General features: G+C 46.0%; 1 protein-coding gene across 2 annotated transcripts; it reads right to left on the bottom strand.

The window, feature by feature from the left end:
- Positions 1–303: 303 nt before the first annotated feature.
- LOC143298214 (T-complex protein 11-like protein 1) lies at positions 304–18,199 on the bottom strand. Of its 2 annotated transcripts, none has more exons than XM_076611007.1 (10): positions 18,061–18,199; positions 15,990–16,188; positions 14,006–14,138; positions 12,188–12,308; positions 10,860–11,080; positions 8,935–9,071; positions 7,009–7,271; positions 5,949–6,127; positions 2,108–2,274; positions 304–1,122 (listed from the first exon to the last, which is right to left on the bottom strand). In XM_076611007.1, the coding sequence occupies exons 2-10, from the start codon at positions 16,153–16,155 to the stop codon at positions 905–907; spliced, it is 1,605 nt and encodes a 534-aa protein (XP_076467122.1). In that variant the 5' UTR covers positions 16,156–16,188; positions 18,061–18,199; the 3' UTR covers positions 304–904. The 2 variants fall into 2 exon arrangements, with proteins under 2 accessions (XP_076467122.1, XP_076467123.1); XM_076611008.1 differs by having other exon boundaries at positions 17,942–18,177.
- Between the last annotated feature and the right edge of the window lie 943 nt (positions 18,200–19,142).

Genomic DNA, 19,142 nt, shown 5'->3' with positions numbered 1-19,142 from the left:
ACAGCAGTCACACAGTTCCACAGCATTCACACAACCCAGCAGACAGCAGTCACACAGTTCCATACCATTCACACAACCCAACAGACAGCAGTCACACAGTTCCACAGCATTCACACACACAGCCCTCACACAGTTCCACAGTATTCACACAACCCAGCAGACAGCAGTCACACAGTTCCACAGCAGTCACACAACCCAACAGATAGCAGTCACACAGTTCCATAGCTTTCACACAACCCAACAGATAGCAGTCACACAGTTTCAGTTTCAGTAGCTCGAGGAGGCGTCACTGCGTTCGGACAAATCCATATACACTATACCGCATCTGCCAAGCAGATGCCTGACCAGCAGCGTAACCCAACGCGCTTAGTCAGGCCTTGAAAAAAAAAGTGAATAAATAATAGATAAGCGTACATGAATAAATAAATAAATAATAATTATAATATAAAAAAGGTAGTAGTAGTAATAATAATAATAACACAGTTCCATAGCATTCACACAACCAAACAGACAGCCGTCACACAGTTCCACAGCAGTCGCACAACCCAACAGACAGCAGTCACACAGTAAAATGCTACAACATGAAGGTCACAGCATGTACATCAGCATCCACACTTTATTTCATTCATCAAGACCATATCCAAGTTGTATCAAAAAGGACCAACAGCGACGCCAAGTAAAACAGAGAGTAAGGGGGATAACAAGAGAATATTTCAAAAGGCTGATGCTCTTGCCGAGTCAAGAGAGCCAGTCCATCACACAACTAGGCAGCAAACTGACCTCTGACCCCTCAGTTCAAAGTGGGCGCACTGTTGTGCTGTGACACACTGTGGGTCAGTCAACGCCGTTGACCAGGAGTGGAGGGAAGGGAGGGGGGTTGGGGGGTGGGGGTGGAGCGGGGCATTCAGCGGGGGGATAGGTCCTGCTGTCTCTCCATGAGCTGGGAGATGATGTGGGAGTAGTGAGGGCCGAAGACGGAGCGGTTGTGGGAGATGAGGCGCAGGAACTGTCCCAGCACCTGGCTCAGCTCCTTCTCCACCGCGCTGAACCCTGCGGGCACCTTCAGGGAGTCCATGCTGCACCGGGAGATACACTGCCTGGTGACCGACACCAGTCTCTGGTCTGAAACACACACACACTGCCTGGTGACCGACACCAGTCTCTGGTTTGAAACACACACACACACTGCTTGATGACCAGCAGCAGTCTTGTCTGAAACACACACATACACTGCCTGATGACCGACAGCAGTCTCTGGTCTGAAACGCACACACACACACTGCCTGATGAATGATAGCTGTCTCTAGTTTGAAACACACATACAGCGCCAGAGGACAACACTACTGTTGGCATGGGTTCTTTTCCAGTCTGCCAAGTGTATGCTGTACAGTTCATTGTCTCATCCAAATGACTTGACACTCAGAGAAAGGGTGGGACCGGGATTCAGACCCAGACCTTTGTGGACACTGTGTTGGCAGATAAGAGAGTCTAAAACCTTTCAGCCCTTTAGTCTTCTGCCTGTGCAGCTGCCCCTGCCTGCCATGTTTTGGCCTGGCTGCATCAACTGGGAGGGGTGCTTCACCTCAGGCACTATTCTACAGCAAGCTCTCAGCCAACAGCTACCAAACCTCATATAATGACTGAAGGATAATTTGGACACAAACCGGCAAAGTTTCAAGAAAAGGGATGCAATGTTTTATTTGTAACTTAAAAATATAAACACAAATGGTAAAAGTTTTGGCTCTTGTTCTACAAAGTTTAGTCTTTAACGCTCACTTACAGACCAGTTATTCATTTCAATCAATTGAAACTTTGCTGCCTGCAGTGAGTGCATTCTCAGTCACAACAACACTACAGTAAATTGTTACATGTCTGTCTGAGCGTGTATGTGCGCATGCCTGAAATCTGATTGAAGGACACAGGAAACAAATGATCAACGCCCAATGGCAGCTGTCAGTCGACCCTACCCAGATAGGCAGCCTGTTGTGCAAATGACCCAGAGTTTGCAAAGTGCTTAGAGCTTAGTCTCCAACCGAGGACAGGCGCTATGTAAGTATCCATATCAAATCACTTCAGAAGCAGAGAGGAGGAAGCAGGAGCATCTTACGCATGAGTGTGGTGATGGTGTTGTGCGGCGACGCCAGGTCAGTGATCTGCCCCTGCAGGGTCTGGCAGGTGGTGTCATCCAGGGGAGGGAATCCATGCTGCTGCAGGCACTGGTTGACGTCCTTCTTCACCTGCTCCGCCACGCCCTGCAACGCCCCCTCCAGGTCCCTGCAACACACAATGCTACACACATCTCTCTGGAACACACAATGCTACACACACCTTCCTACAACACACACCTCTCTCCAACACACAATGCTACACACACCTCCCTGCAACACACAATGCAACAAACACCTCCCTGCAACACACACCTCTCTGCAACACGCAATGCTACACACACCTCTCTGCAACACACAATGCTACACATACCTCCCTGCAACACACAATGCTACACGCACATCTCTGAAACACACAATGCTACAAACACATCTCTGCAACACACAATGCTACACACACCTCTCTGCAACACACAATGCTACACACAACTCTCTGCAACACACAATGCTACACACAACTCTCTGCAACACACAATGCTACAAACACCTTTCTGCAACACACAATGCTACACACACCTCCCTGCAATACACAACTCTCTGCAACACACAATGCTACAAACACCTCTCTGCAACACACAATGCTACACACACCTCTCTGCAACACACAATGCTACACACACCTCCCTGCAACACACACCTGTCTGCAACACACAATGCTACACACACCTCGCTGCAACACACACCTCTGCAACACACACCTCTCTGCAACACACACGTCTCTGCATTTTAACTTTCTCCAGGAGGTGCTGCTAAAATTTCACACACTGTCATGAACATTTTACATATTCAACAACTTTGAAGAGAAATATATTTGTTTAAGCAGAGAGATCACTTACAATTCTATGGATATACTTGAGAACACTGAAACATAATCAAAGTTCTCTCTCAATGTGCCAGCCCCCCATGAGGTGTGCACACAATCTCTCCAGATATTAACTAACTGTGACCCCCATGAGTCACACAAGCTCTTCAGATAGTGACTATGACCCCCACGATACACACAAGTTCTTCAGATAGTGACTATGACCCCCACGATACACACAAGCTCTTCAGATAGTGACTATGACCCCCATGAGACACACAACTCTCCAGGCAGTGACTATGACCCCCATGACAAGCTCTCCAGGCAGTGACTATGACCCCCATGAGACACACAAGCTCTTCAGATAGCAACTATGACCCCCATGAGACACACAACTCTCCAGGCAGTGACTATGACCCCCATGAGACACACAAGCTCTCCAGGCAGTGACTATGACCCCCATGAGACACACAAGCTCTCCAGGCAGTGACTATGACCCCCATGAGACACACAAGCTCTTCAGATAGTGACTATGACCCCCATGAGACACACAAGCTCTTCAGACAGTGACTATGACCCCCATGAGACACACAACTCTCCAGGCAGTGACTATGACCCCCATGAGTCACAAGCTCTCCAGGTAGTGACTATGACCCCAACGAGACACACAAGCTCTCCAGGCAGTGACTATGACCCCCATGAGTCACACAAGCTCTTCAGACAGTGACTATGACCCCCATGAGACACACAACTCTCCAGTGACTATGACCCCCATGAGTCACACAAGCTCTTCAGATAGTGACTATGACCCCCATGAGACACACAAGCTCTTCAGATAGTGACTATGACCCCCATGAGACACACAACTCTCCAGACAGTGACTATGACCCCCATGAGACACACAACTCTCCAGGCAGTGACTATGACCCCCATGAGTCACAAGCTCTCCAGGTAGTGACTATGACCCCCACGAGACACACAAGCTCTCCAGGCAGTGACTATGACCCCCATGAGACACACAAGCTCTTCAGATAGCGACTATGACCCGCATGAGACACACAACTCTCCAGGCAGTGACTATGGCCCCCATGAGACACACAAGCTTTCAGATAGCGACTATGACCCCCATGAGACACACAACTCTCCAGGCAGTGACTATGGCCCCCATGAGACACACAAGCTCTCCAGGCAGTAACTATGACCCCCATGAGACACACAAGCTCTTCAGATAGCGACTATGACCCCCGTGAGACACACAACTCTCCAGGCAGTGACTATGACCCCCATGAGACACACAAGCTCTTCAGATAGCAACTATGACCCCCATGAGACACACAACTCTCCAGGCAGTGACTATGACCCCCATGAGTCACAAGCTCTCCAGGCAGTGACTATGACCCCCACGAGACACACAAGCTCTCCAGGCAGTGACTATGACCCCCATGAGACACACAAGCTCTTCAGATAGCGACTATGACCCCCATGAGACACACAAGCTCTTCAGACAGTGACTATGACCCCCATGAGACACACAAGCTCTTCAGATAGTGACTATGACCCCCATGAGACACACAACTCTCCAGACAGTGACTATGACCCCCATGAGTCACACAAGTTCTCCAGGTAGTGACTATGACCCCCATGAGACACACAACTCTCCAGGCAGTGACTATGGCCCCCATGAGACACACAAGCTCTTCAGATAGCGACTATGACCCCCATGAGACACACAACTCTCCAGGCAGTGACTACGACCCCCATGAGTCACACAAGCTCTCCAGGTAGTGACTATGACCCCCATGAGACACACAACTCTCCAGGCAGTGACTATGGCCCCCATGAGACACACAAGCTCTTCAGATAGCGACTATGACCCCCATGAGACACACAACTCTCCAGGCAGTGACTATGACCCCCATGAGACACACAAGCTCTTCAGATAGCGACTATGACCCCCATGAGACACACAACTCTCCAGGCAGTGACTATGACCCCCATGAATCACAAGCTCTCCAGGTAGTGACTATGACCCCCACGAGACACACAAGCTCTCCAGGCAGTGACTATGACCCCCATGAGACACACAAGCTCTTCAGACAGCGACTATGACCCCCATGAGACACACAAGCTCTTCAGACAGTGACTATGACCCCCATGAGACACACAAGCTCTTCAGATAGTGACTATGACCCCCATGAGACACACAGCTCTCCAGACAGTGACTATGACCCCCATGAGTCACACAAGTTCTCCAGGTAGTGACTATGACCCCCATGAGACACACAACTCTCCAGGCAGTGACTATGGCCCCCATGAGACACACAACTCTCCAGACAGTGACTATGACCCCCATGAGACACACAACTCTCCAGGCAGTGACTATGACCCCCATGAGTCACACAAGCTCTCCAGGTAGTGACTATGATCCCCATGAGACACACAACTCTCCAGGCAGTGACTATGGCCCCCATGAGACACACAAGCTCTTCAGATAGTGACTATGACCCCCATGAGACACACAACTCTCCAGGCAGTGACTATGGCCCCCATGAGACACACAAGCTCTTCAGATAGTGACTATGACCCCCATGAGACACACAAGCTCTTCAGACAGTGACTGTGACCCCCATGAGACACACAAGCTCTCCAGGCAGCGACTATGACCCCCACGAGTCACACAAGCTCTCCAGGCAGTGACTATGACCCTCATGAGACACACAACTCTCCAGGCAGTGACTATAACCCCCATGAGACACACAAGCTCTTCAGGCAGTGACTGTGACCCCTGTGAGACACACAACCCTCCAGGCAGTGACTATGACCCCCATGAGACACACAAGCTCTTCATGCAGTGACTGTGACCCCTGTGAGACATACTCTCCATATGACTCACTATGACCCCCATTAGATGTACACACTGTCCATATCAGGACTGACTGTGACCCCCATGAGACGTACACACTCTCCATATCAGGACTCACTGTGGATGGGCCTCCAGCAAAGTGAGGACGTGGTCCTTGAGGGTGGTCTTCAGGGAGCTGATGCCGGCGATGGGCGCCCCCACCGTGCTGTACGTGACCAGCTGTACCGCACCCACTGTCGTCAGCACCCCAACCTTCACCTCCAGCTCACAGAAACGGCTCTTGTCCATCAGTAACGTCTGCAACAGAAACAGCTCTTGTCCATCAGTAACACAAGGAACACAAACGTACCTTGTCCATCAGTAACATCTGTAACACAAATGTTTCTTGTCCACTGGTAATGTATGAAACACAGACATCTCTTGTCTGTCAGTAACATCTGTCACAAACATCTCTTGTCTATCAGTAATGTCTGTAACAAACATCTCTTGTCTATCAGTAATGTCTGTCACAAACATCTCTTGTCTATCAGTAATGTCTGTAACAAACATCTCTTGTCTATCAGTAACGTCTGTCACAAACATCTCTTGTCTATCAGTAATGTCTGTAACAAACATCTCTTGTCTATCAGTAACGTCTGTCACAAACATCTCTTGTCTATCAGTAATGTCTGTCACAAACATCTCTTGTCTATCAGTAATGTCTGTCACAAACATCTCTTGTCCATCAGTAACGTCTGTAACACAAACATCTCTTGTCCATCAGTAACACAAACATCTCTTGTCCATCAGTAACATCTGTAACCCAAACATCTCTTGTCTATCAGTAACATCTGTAACACAAACATCTCTTGTCCATCAGTACTGTCCGTAACACAAACATCTCTTGTCTATCAGTAACGTCTGTAACACAAACATCTCTTGTCTATCAGTAACGTCTGTAACACAAATGTCTCATGTCCATCAGTAACGTCTGTAACAACAACACATAGGCATGGTGTGATAACAGTCACTCCTGTTAATTAGCTCCTGTCAGTTTCTCATGATACAGAATGCTATAATCCCCTGTCAATACCTAAGGATACAGAATGCTATAATCCCGTCAGTACCTCAGGATACAGAATGCTATAATCCCCCATCAGTACCTCAGGATACAGAATGCTATAATCCCCTGTCAGTACCTCAGGATACAGAATGCTGTGGTCCCAGCGCAGTGTCTCGATGTAGGCCTCATTGAGGATGTTGGCGGGCGTGGCTTTGGATGACTGTGAGGATGAGGACAGTGAAGGGGGTGGAGAGGGCAGTGTGGACGATGACGCATCACTGGGGGATAGGGAGGCAGCTGCTGCTTGCTGTGAGGCACTCTCTGTCTCTGCAGCCTGCAGCTTCTCAAAGTTTCTCTTGAGCCACAGCTTGGTGAATTCTAACCCGTCCGTGCCATTTTCTGCAACCACAGAATGTTTTGTGAGATGACTCCAGACATCAAACTACAACAAACAAGCAAAACAGAACTGCATCTGCAATCCAAAGAAAAAAAATGTTTATTCAACATAAAAAATAATCACAAAGGTTTCATGCCAGGGCGAATATATTACTTTTCCTTTTCTAAAAACCCTTTATAAGTGGTCCTTTCTTGGCCATTGCTTACTTGTTTTGTTTCCCCACAGCTCAGTGAAAGATGGCATTCATCATGTTAATAGCCCAGTGATATCAGTTTTAGTCATGCTATTATTTCAGTGACATCAGATAGTTTTAGTACTGCTTATAGCTCAGTGCTATCAGACAGTTTCAGTCATGTTCACAGCTCAGTGCAATCAGACAGTTTTAGCCATGTTTATAGCTCAGTGCTATCAGACAATGAGGATACTTGGTCTGTCCTGTTTATAGACAAGACAGTGCAACAGTGAGGGGTGCAGGGATCCATGGTATATACAGAGTGCTGGAAATGAGAGGGCGGGGGGATGGGGTGGGGAATGCTAGGTGCTGCTTTGGGTGATGCCTCTGGAAGAGAGGTTGAAGCCGCCTTAAACTGAAAACCTTTTGAAAGAATATTGTGAGAAAAGTGCCGCAGGTACAGTTTGAAGCTGAATCCAAAATATGGTTTAACAGGCATTTGGAAGGCTCTCCTGCAATAAAAAAAAAAGAAGAAAATTTCATCTAAAACAAAAAGTACCAAATGGGTTCTCTCAGCATACAGCTCGCCTCATTTTGAATTACGTGAGAATCATCAATTTCTTCTTCTTTGTTCGTGAGCTGCAACTCCCACGTTCACTCATATGTACATGAGTCAGCTTTTATATGTAGAACCGTTTTTACCTGCCATGTAGGCAGCCACACTCCGTTTTGGAGGTGTGCATGCTGGGTATGTTCTTGTTTCGATAACCCACTGAACGCTGACATGGACTACAAGATCTTTAAAGTACGTATTTGATCTTCTGCTTGCGTATACACATGAAGGGGTTTCAGGCACTAGCAGGTCTGAACATATGTTGACCTGGGAGATAGGAAAAAGGCGCCATAACCAAGATTCGAACCCGGAACCCTCAGATTGAAAGTCCAATGCTTTAACCACTCGGCTATTGCCCCCGGATTTATGTGAATCTCAGGATTGACCACTGCGGCTCTCAGATTTATATAATTCTGTAAATTTACATTAAAATCTCATCTCTGAGTACAAAGGAGAGTGACAACATTGATTCTGCTGAGTGGTTTATAGTGAGACAGTGAGGGGAGCAGTGATCCATGGTAAAAACACAGCACAAAGTGTGACAACAATGGCCTTGCTGAGTGGTTTACTGTGAGACAGTGAGGGGAGCAGTGATCCATGGTAAAAACACAGCACAAAGTGTGACAACAATGGCCTTGCTGAGTGGTTTACTGTGAGACAGTGAGGGGAGCAGCACTCCATGGTATACACACAGCACAAAGTGTGTCAACACTGATTCTGCTGAGTGGTTTATAGTGAGACAGTGAGGGGAGCAGTGATCCATGGTATACACACAGTACAAAGTGTGTCAACACTGATTCTGCTGAGTGGTTTATTGTGAGACAGTGAGGGGGGCAGCACTCCACGGTATACACACAGTACAAAGTGTGACAACTCTGACCTTGCTGAGTGGCAAGGATCTCGGTGAACTTTTTCCGCTCGTACTCCACAGACTGCTGCTGGAGGTAGGGTCTGATCTGCTGGATGGTGAAGTTGGCCATGTCCATCTTCATCAGCTCCAGCACCTCAAAGATCTCCCTGCAATCACCTGACATCTCAGTCATGCCTCTACTAGTAATCTTCAACAGTCATCAGCTTCAAGTGCTTCCTACAATGGCATCATTGGACTGCATCATTTACATCTCTGTCACACCTGCAATATCAACTCTTATGTCCTTCTCAACTTCTTCAGCAGTCATCAGCTTAAAGTGCTCCCTACAATGGCATCATCTATATGTCTCTGTCATACCTCCAATATCAACGCCTCTGTACTTCTCATTTCTCATCAAAAGTCATCAGCTCCAAACCTCAAAGGTATCCCTTACAATGGTTTTACACAACGTATTACCAATGAAACACTGTGTATATTCCTCATTCTAAACATAAAGTAATATAAGTAATGAACAAGATCCTTTGACAAAAAGGTGTACCTTTTCATTTGGGGCAAGAAGATAAAAATAAAGAAAAACTGATACAGGAGAGAAAATTATAGTCAAAATGTCATTTAAATCATTGTTTTATAAAACTGGCAAAAAATGGCATTACTTTGATAAATACAAATTAAACACTGAAAGAATCGATCCTTGCACTTAAATGATCTGATCTGATAGAATACTTAACTGTGCTGTATCAAGACAAGTTCTTAATAACATACTATTCAAACTAAGACAAAAGTATGGATGCAAAAAATAAACACAGACTCACGCATAATATACATGAACACAAGCAAAAACAAAACAAAACACACATAAACAAGACATTTACACATGAAAGGCAAGGAAATCACTGTTACCTATGTTGACAAGGTGCACTCATACTTCAAAGTAGTTAATGCACACATACACAACAAGAGATACATGGATATTTCAAACCAAGACACACATGCACACACACAAATAAAACAATGTTTATACACAAAAACAGCAACAACAACAACACACACACACACAAACCTCCATCCAAAACAACCCTGTGAACTGCTATCACTGACCCATTCCAGTCCACACAGAATACAACTCACACAAAAAACAACAAAAAACCACACACACATGCACAAACCTCCATCCAACACAGCCCTGTCAACTGCTATCACTGACCTATTCCAGTCCACACAGAGCACCCCCTCCCCCCTACCATGCACACCACCCCCAACATACACACACATACCTCCATCCAACACAGCCCTGTCAACTGCTATCACTGACCTATTCCAGTCCACACAGAGCACCCCCTCCCCCCTACCATGCACACCACCCCCAACATACACACACATACCTCCATCCAACACAGCCCTGTCAACTGCTGACCTATTCCAGTCCACACATAGCACCTCCCCCCCCCACCCACCCCCATGCACACCACCCCCAACATACACACACATACCTCCACCCAACACAGCCCTGTCAACTGCTGACCTATTCCAGTCCACACAGTGCACCCCCCCACCCCCCATGCACACCTCCCCCAACATACACACACATACCTCCACCCAACACAGCCCTGTCAACTGTTGACCAATTCCAGTCCACACAGAGCACCCCCCCCCCCCCGCCCCCAACTCCCCCTGCACACCACCCCCAACATACACACACATACCTCCATCCAACACAGCCCTGTCAACTGCTATCACTGACCTATTCCAGTCCACACAGAGCACCCCCCCACCACCACCCCTGCACACCTCCCCCAACATACACACACATACCTCCATCCAACACAGCCCTGTCAACTGCTATCACTGACCTATTCCAGTCTACACAGAGCCAATTCCCCCCCCCCCCCCGCCCCCACCCTGCCCACCACACAGGTGTTTGTCCAGCCACTGACTTGAAGAGAGGCACCACGTCCTTCAGGTCACGCAGGGCAGCCACTCTCTGGTCCCTGACCGGGGCACACAGCCGCGCCATGGTGCCCACCACGTAGTTGGCGTAGTAGAAAATGTCGAAGGCGTCGTTCTCCATCTTCTGCTGGATCAGCTCCATGTCCAACACCTCCATGATCTGGGCACGCAGCCTGACATGTTGGGGGAGGAGCAGCATCAGTAAGACCTGCCCACAGTCAGCACAACGGTCACAGCACACACACACACCTACACACACACTGATCCTGTGGACTGTGAGAAAAGCTCTGTGTGTGTGTTATAAAGTGTGTGTGTGTGTGTGTGTTCATGCGTGCTTGCGTGTGTGTGTGTGTGCGTTTGTACATACAGATGTAGTGCCACTCTCATCTTTGATTTCCTCAATTCGGCTTTTACTCTCACCCCTATCTATCTGAACACCTGAAGCAGACATTGTAACATACAGATGTAATGCCGCTCTCACCCCTATCTCTCTGAACACCTGAAGCAGACATTGTAACATACAGATGTAATGCCGTCTTCACCCCTACCTCTCTGAACACCTGAAGTAGACATTGTAACACACAGATGTAATGCCGCTCTCACCCCTATCTCTCTGAACACCTGAAGCAGACATTGTAACATACAGATGTAATGCCGCTCTCACCCCTATCTCTCTGAACACCTGAAGCAGACATTGTAACATACAGATGTAATGCCGCTCTCACCCCTATCTCTCTGAACACCTGAAGCAGACATTGTAACATACAGATGTAATGCTGCTCTCACCCCTATCTCTCTGAACACCTGAAGCAGACATTGTAACATACAGATGTAATGCCGTCTTAACCCCTATCTCTCTGAACACCTGAAGCAGACATTGTAACATACAGATGTAATACCGCTCTTACCCCTATCTCTCTGAACACCTGAAGCAGACATTGTAACATACAGATGTAATACCGCTCTTACCCCTATCTCTCTGAACACCTGAAGCAGACATTGTAACATACAGATGTAATACCGCTCTCACCCCTATCTCTCTGAACACCTGAAGCAGACATTGTAACATACAGATGTAATGCCGCTCTCACCCCTATCTCTCTGAACACCTGAAGCAGACATTGTAACATACAGATGTAATGCCGTCTTCACCCCTATCTCTCTGAACACCTGAAGCAGACATTGTAACATACAGATGTAATACCGCTCTTACCCCTATCTCTCTGAACACCTGAAGCAGACATTGTAACACACAGATGTAATGCCGCTCTCAAATATTGTAACATACAGATGTAATGCCGCTCTCACCCCTTACCTCTTTCACCTCCTCAATCAGAACCAGAGCATGGGAGAAGTCTGGGGGGTCTTGAGCCAGTTTGGATTCCAGGGAATCCCAGAAGGCTTTGTGCATCACGTCACGCACCTGCTTCTCTATGCTGTCAACACAGGCATCAGCAACAGTTCAGCACCATAGTTCTCAGAATGATCACTACCCACAGCATCATGGTGCTGCATTTACAGGTTAACAAACTTATTCATCATGGGGCTGTTTTTACAGGTTAACTCGTTCGTCATAGGGATGTATTTACAGGTTAACAAAACTCATTCATCATGGGGCTGTATTTACGGGTTAACAAACTAATTCATCATGGGGCTGTATTTACGGGTTAACAAACTCATTCATCATGGGGCTGTATTTACAGGTTAACAAAACTCATTCATCATGGGGCTGTATTTACGGGTTAACAAACTAATTCATCATGGGGCTGTATTTACAGGTTAACAAACTCATTCATCAATGGGCTGTATTTACAGGTTAACAAACTCATTCTATGTAGTTCCAGCAAAGCTGAACACTGTATAAAAAAAAAATACTGTTCATGAATGATGACAGTTATATTCCAAAACTAACAATGGCTATGGCAGGTTTAAGCTCTGTCCAGCTTCATCTATATCACACACAAAAACCCACAGAACTGAAAAAAAAAATCACAGAACTGTAGAGTCAGAGGGTTGTGTGGACTGACAGCTGGTCGACAGAGGCAGGACAGAAAGAAGGGATAAACAGAGCTAACTGCTTGTCACTGTCTTCAACTGCAGCATACAATAAATTGTAAATACTGGGATGGGCATTTGCTGTCCATCAGTTGTGCAGTGTTATTTCCCCATATGGTCTTTAATTTATTTTTTGTGTGGCTTTTAAGTATTGTTTTTTGTCCTTTTTACGATTTTTTTGGGTAATGTTGGGATGGTAAATTCGGCGGAAGAGCTGACATCCTCAGCACGGCTTCGTCTTAGTTGCCCCAAGGAGCAAACAAGCTCCCTGACAATGATATGCCTGTCTTTGTCTGCCCCAACTGTCAGCGAACATTTCGTGCGCAGATTGGACTATTCAGCCATCTGCGCATTCACAGATAGATTCATGAGCATCCTCCCCCCCCCCCCCCCCCCCCCCCATTCCCCAGCTGGATGACAATGATGGTCATCATCGATCTCGATGGACACACCACCACAAGTCATGATACAAGGGAAGCTGTCCAGCAGAGCCCTCATGTCATTGGGCTTTGTTTATGTGCTGTAACTTTGTAACCATTTAACTTTTTTTTTTCCATTCACACAACTTGATGAAGAAATCATCTCAAAAACCATAATAGTAAAAAAGCAACAACAAAAAACAAACAAACAAAAGAACCAATATTTCACCGTATAGGCAGGCTGTAATTTGCACAGGACAGTAGTCAGACCCCTGTCGGAGTCTGTACTAGTGGGTCAGGGTAAAGTATGTGAAGTCAAACAATCATTCGATAATTCAGGTATCATTTTTCCAATCGTGGGGAGGTATACATTTCAAAGGGAATGGAAGTCTTGCTGAAAGTACTTGAACAGAGACTAACAGAAGTTGCTTCAATATGTGACAAGAAATCATTAAAATATACCATAGACAAAAATCCACGTTAAAAGAGTTCCACAGTTCTGCCACTTTCACTGACAATGTCATCAAAACATATCTACAGCATTTTTTCATAAAGCTGCTGAGCAGAAGACAGGCATATACTGATATAATTTGTGTTCCAAGGCACAATCAACAGCATCAAAAGAAGAAAGGGGTGTTCAAAGTGTCTGTATGGCCCACCTGTTTTGTTCAGGCTGAAGTTTCTCCAGCTGGAAGTCGCTATTGATGGCAATCTCATGGGCCAGAGACATGTTCTTCACACCAGAAGCAGCAGCCATCAACTGCTCAAAGGAGATGAACTTGGGAGGGGAGGCTGTGGAAGACACAACACCATGCATCATGGCATGTCACTGAGCCAGGAATCAAACTGATTGCAGCATGTCAAAGGGTGGTCGCTTTTTTAACTGTTGGTAGAAATAATCCTCCACAGGCTGTGTTTCTATCCTACAAGTATAACCACTATCGTATAATTTATGCAACCTAGTAAAGCTGTAAATCAGAATCAGACAGACATTATTCTTTGTCACTCACTGTGATGCGACATATTCATTATGCTGTGCACCTTGTTCAATATTCACTGAATGCACTGACTGATTGTAAACAAATCTGTGAGGTGTAAACACACACACACACACACCCAAGAGATACACACACTCACACAAATGCAGGTTTGCCCCCACCCTTCCGAATACACCTACCCCCACGCCCACTATCACACACATGTGCACACACACACACAGTTGAATGACCCATCCCCCATGACAGACATGAAGAGTGAGGTCCACACACAGAGCTGTCCCCCATGACAGACATAAACAGTAAGGTCCACACACACACAGCTGAATGACCAGTCCCCAATGACAGACATGTAGAGTGAGATCCACACACACATAGAGTTGAATGACCAGTCCCCAATGACAGACATGTTGAGTGAGGTCCACACACATATAGCTGAATGACCAGTCCCCAATGACAGACATGTAGAGTGAGATCCACACACACACAGCTGAATGACCAGTCCCCAATGACAAACATGCAGAGTGAGATCCACACACACATAGAGTTAAATGACCAGTCCCCAATGACAAACATGCAGAGTGAGGTCCACACACACACAGCTGAATGACCAGTCCCCAATGACAAACATGTAGAGTGAGGTCCACACACACACAGCTGAATGACCAGTCCCCAATGACAGACATGCAGAGTGAGGTCCACACACACACAGCTGAATGACCAGTCCCCAATGACAAACATGCAGAGTGAGGTCCACACACACACAGCTGAATGACCAGTCCCCAATGACAGACATGCAGAGTGAGGTCCACACACACACAGCTGAATGACCAGTCCCCAATGACAGACATGCAGAGTGAGGTCCACACACACAGATCTGAATGACCAGTCCCCAATGACAGACATGTTGAGTGAGATCCACACACACACAGAGATGAATGACCAGTCCCCAATGACAGACATGCAGAGTGAGATCCACACACACATAGAGTTGAATGACCAGTCCCCAATGAGAGACATGTAGAGTGAGGTCCACACACACAGAGCTGAATGACCAGTCACCAGTGACAGACATGAAGAGTAAGGTCCACACACACAAAGCTGAATGACCAGTCCCCAATGACAGACATGAAGAGTAAGGTCCACACACACAGAGCTGAATGACCAGTCCCCAATGACAGACATGAAGAGTAAGGTCCACACACACACAGCTGAATGACCAGTCCCCAATGACAGACATGAAGAGTAAGGTCCACACACACACAGCTGAATGACCAGTCCCCAATGACAGACATGAAGAGTAAGGTCCACACACACACAGCTGAATGACCAGTCCCCAATGAGAGACATGTAGAGTGAGGTCCACACACACACAGCTGAATGACCAGTCACCAGTGACAGACATGAAGAGTAAGGTCCACACACACACAGCTGAATGACTAGTCCCCAATGACAGACATGAAGAGTAAGGTCCACACACACAGAGCTGAATGACCAGTCCCCAATGACAGACATGAAGAGTAAGGTCCACACACACACAGCTGAATGACCAGTCCCCAATGACAGACATGTAGAGTGAGGTCCACACACACAGCTGAATGAATGACCAGTCCCCAAAGACAGACATGAAGAGTGAGGTCCACCTTACCGGCCACCATAAAGGCCTGCATGGGGGAGGTGCTGGGGCTGGGTGTATCCGTCCTGCCTTTCTTGCTCTCTCCCTCAGAGTCGTTCCCCGCACCACCATCCACACCCATCTCTCCATCAATGGTGTTGTTCAGGTCCTCTGGGCTCTTCTCTGATTTGTCTGCCATGCCGGCAGTGGAGACACAACAGCACTCACTTTTCTGATAACACACATATCAATACACATTATCACACCTTTATAAAACCACTGGATAGTACCAAAGGAGTGATGCAATCATTCAACATAACCTTGCAGATAATTGCATACTATGCTATGACACCTTGAAACTGAAACATGCAGTTACAAGATTATGTTACAAAATCATTTGCAATATGTTTATCTTGAATATATTATAATAAAGATGAAACATTTTTTACTTACTATTACCAGATGCTATAATCACAAAACTCAAAACCAGATTCATTTTGTTTATATTTACCATGTATTCAAATCCTGTGTGTACAGACTACAGTGCACTGAACTCTGGGTAGGAGCTGGCTACAAGCCAAAAAACCCCTGTCTGATGGGGCTTGAACACACATCAACCCATTCATGTGCACATACAATGAAATTGCTCAGAAACATTTGCTGTTTGGTTTTAAGAGGGATATAGTTTGCTTTTGATTCTATCTTGTATGCAAGTAACATGACAAACAGGCTGTTGTGTTAAAATGTGGATCATTGTCAGACTAATGGGTGAAAGGGTGGGTTGGATCAGTGACTGATGGATGGCAGACATTTAGAAAAACAACACAGACTGATAGGTAGGTTGGCAGATAGACTGATAACACAAACAAACAAAAAAATCACAGTACTTAAATAAGATTTGATTCAGACATTATGGAAAAATTGTATATCTATACTAAATAGATTTTTTACAAAGGCACAGGTCATGTGTAAATCTTATGGGACCTGTTTTCATGAATATGTGACAATTCAGTGGTGGCTTTAACCTGTCTGTTTATATAAATAGTATTATGCCCTGGACCTTCCTATGCAGAAAGGGTTGGCCACCAGCCAAAGCCAGGGAGCCAGCAGTCATGAAACACTGGCTGACACCCCTTTGTTCCTCAAATAGGTCACACACCAAACTGCCTGGCATGGAGACCATGCTTAGTCATTAACACTTGAGTAGTTTGTGTCAGAGGCCTCTAAACCACATTCAATCTGTTTTATTTACCTTTGGTAACAATGATTTTGCTGGTGACTACCTTCATAACTTCAAGAAGAGGAGAAAAAGCCTTAGATTGCAAACAGACTTTTGATGCTGGGTCTGTTTGTTTTGGAAGGTTCAGGCCTCTCTATCTGGTAGTTAAATTTTAATCATTTGATTTATCATCACTGGCGTAAAATGATTTCAGCACTGAAAATGACACCAACACTCTGTCTGGTAACAACGGGAATTATAAATATAATATATATACATACTAAACAGATCACCTACTTAGCCCGTCTCTCATTCTCCCCCTTACTTAACTGTTTCATACTAAACAGATCACCTACTTAGCCCGTCTCTCATTCTCCCCCTTACTTAACTGTTGAAACATTATGTCAAAAGCTGAGAGTGCGGATCAAGACTGAAATATCAGGCAACGCTGTTCACGACAGCGATTAGCCCCGTGTTGATCAAATTTTCAATGAACTTTTCTTCACAAAACTGATCGAACATAGTTTCCAACAACAGGCGACATATCAAAATATTTACATGAAAAAGACTGTACAGCTTTTCGGCAATATCCACATTTCTTCCCCTCCACTCATCGTGATATATTAAGTATCCATATCAATAAATCAATCCCTCATTTGTGTGATTGACGGAGTGAAAGTCCACGCCTTGTTGTGAACACAACTCATTTCGTCACAGATATCTGTGACTTGGCAACGATTACATTTTATGACTTTTCCATAATTACCAGCCGACACGGTGAAAGTCGTCTGCTCTTCCTCAGCAGCTGGAGCCAACAAGACTGTGACCTCGTTTGGTCACGAAGGACGCTTTCTGAAACGGACACAAAATAACCCCTGTTTTTACCTCAGAACTGTAGAAGAGTTGATCTGCAGGTCGAAAATGTGGTCTGTGGTGATACACTTGACAGGAGTGTCCAAGATTTCTCTAGAATGTGGGAGAAGTGGCAGGAACGACAAAGAAGGTAAGTTGGCTTGTTTACGGATGTGACGTCGAAGTGCATACGGAAAGCGTGCTTCTATATTTAGAAATACTGTCAGCACAGTCAGCCAAGCTCGCTGCTTCCGTCAGCCTTCACCCTTTCAAAAACAGAAAGTAAGACCAGTGGACAACGAAGATTTTTCTCGCTCATAATTGCACTGAGTTTGATAATCCCAGCCCATGATCTCTGTTGATGAACACGTTACCCCTTTAATTAAGGAGGAAAAAGCAGAATGAAAAAAAAAAGAAAAGAAAAAAACAAAAACAAACCCATAAAGCTCTTACCATATGAGAGTGTCGCACAATCCGAATGAAAAGATCCTCGGCAAGACTCTTCTGTCCATTGATATAGCCCCCCCCCCCCCCCCCCCCCCCACACACACACACACACTCTGCACAGATATGTCGCACTTAGGTTTTCGTTTGGTCTTCTTTGTGTGCATATCCTAACATTTTGGTCTTTTATCGTGAAACACCCAACTTGGTTCTTCAATCATTGCTCTCCGTTACTGCCTCACAATGACCACAATATTTCAAAGTTTGGTGCCGGGCCTCAGATCACCACAATGTCTGTGTTTCGCAATCAGCCTGTGGGATCGGTGTGGGTGCATTTCACAGTGATTTAGATAACATACAACAAAACGTACCACCACCACCACCACGACAGAGACGCAACCACACTGAGCAGCTGGAGCAAATCTTCTGCAAAACTAGATTTAAGCAGGCTGGTTTCCTCCCATGTACCATCCAGGATTGGAACGCCTTGCCCCAGAGAGCTGTGGAGGCCAGCTCAGTCGACGCCTTTGTGTTGATGGTCTCCAGGATATAAATACCAGAATATACCTTTGAATTTTTTTCTTTTTTTTAAGAAACCAATGTAGACCTAAATGTATCTTCTGCAGACCCCCTTTTATTCAGTGATAAAATAGTCTGGTCTTGACTGATCA

Source organism: Babylonia areolata, chromosome 23 (assembly GCF_041734735.1).
Source record: "Babylonia areolata isolate BAREFJ2019XMU chromosome 23, ASM4173473v1, whole genome shotgun sequence".
NCBI classification, from domain to species: domain Eukaryota; kingdom Metazoa; phylum Mollusca; class Gastropoda; order Neogastropoda; family Buccinidae; genus Babylonia; species Babylonia areolata.
The sequence above is the reverse complement of the archived record's forward strand: the minus strand, read 5'-3'. Positions and strand labels throughout refer to the sequence as shown.

Coding starts and splice junctions, on each gene's coding strand:
- LOC143298214 (XM_076611007.1), bottom strand. CDS start 16,155: ATGGCAGACAAATCAGAGAAGAGCCCAGAGGACCTGAACAACACCATT. Junction 14,139..15,989: donor GCAGGCCTTTATGGTGGCCG/GTAAGGTGGACC, acceptor TGTCTTCCACAG/CCTCCCCTCCCAAGTTCATC. Junction 7,272..8,934: donor GATCCTTGCCACTCAGCAAG/GTCAGAGTTGTC, acceptor CTGTGGTTGCAG/AAAATGGCACGGACGGGTTA.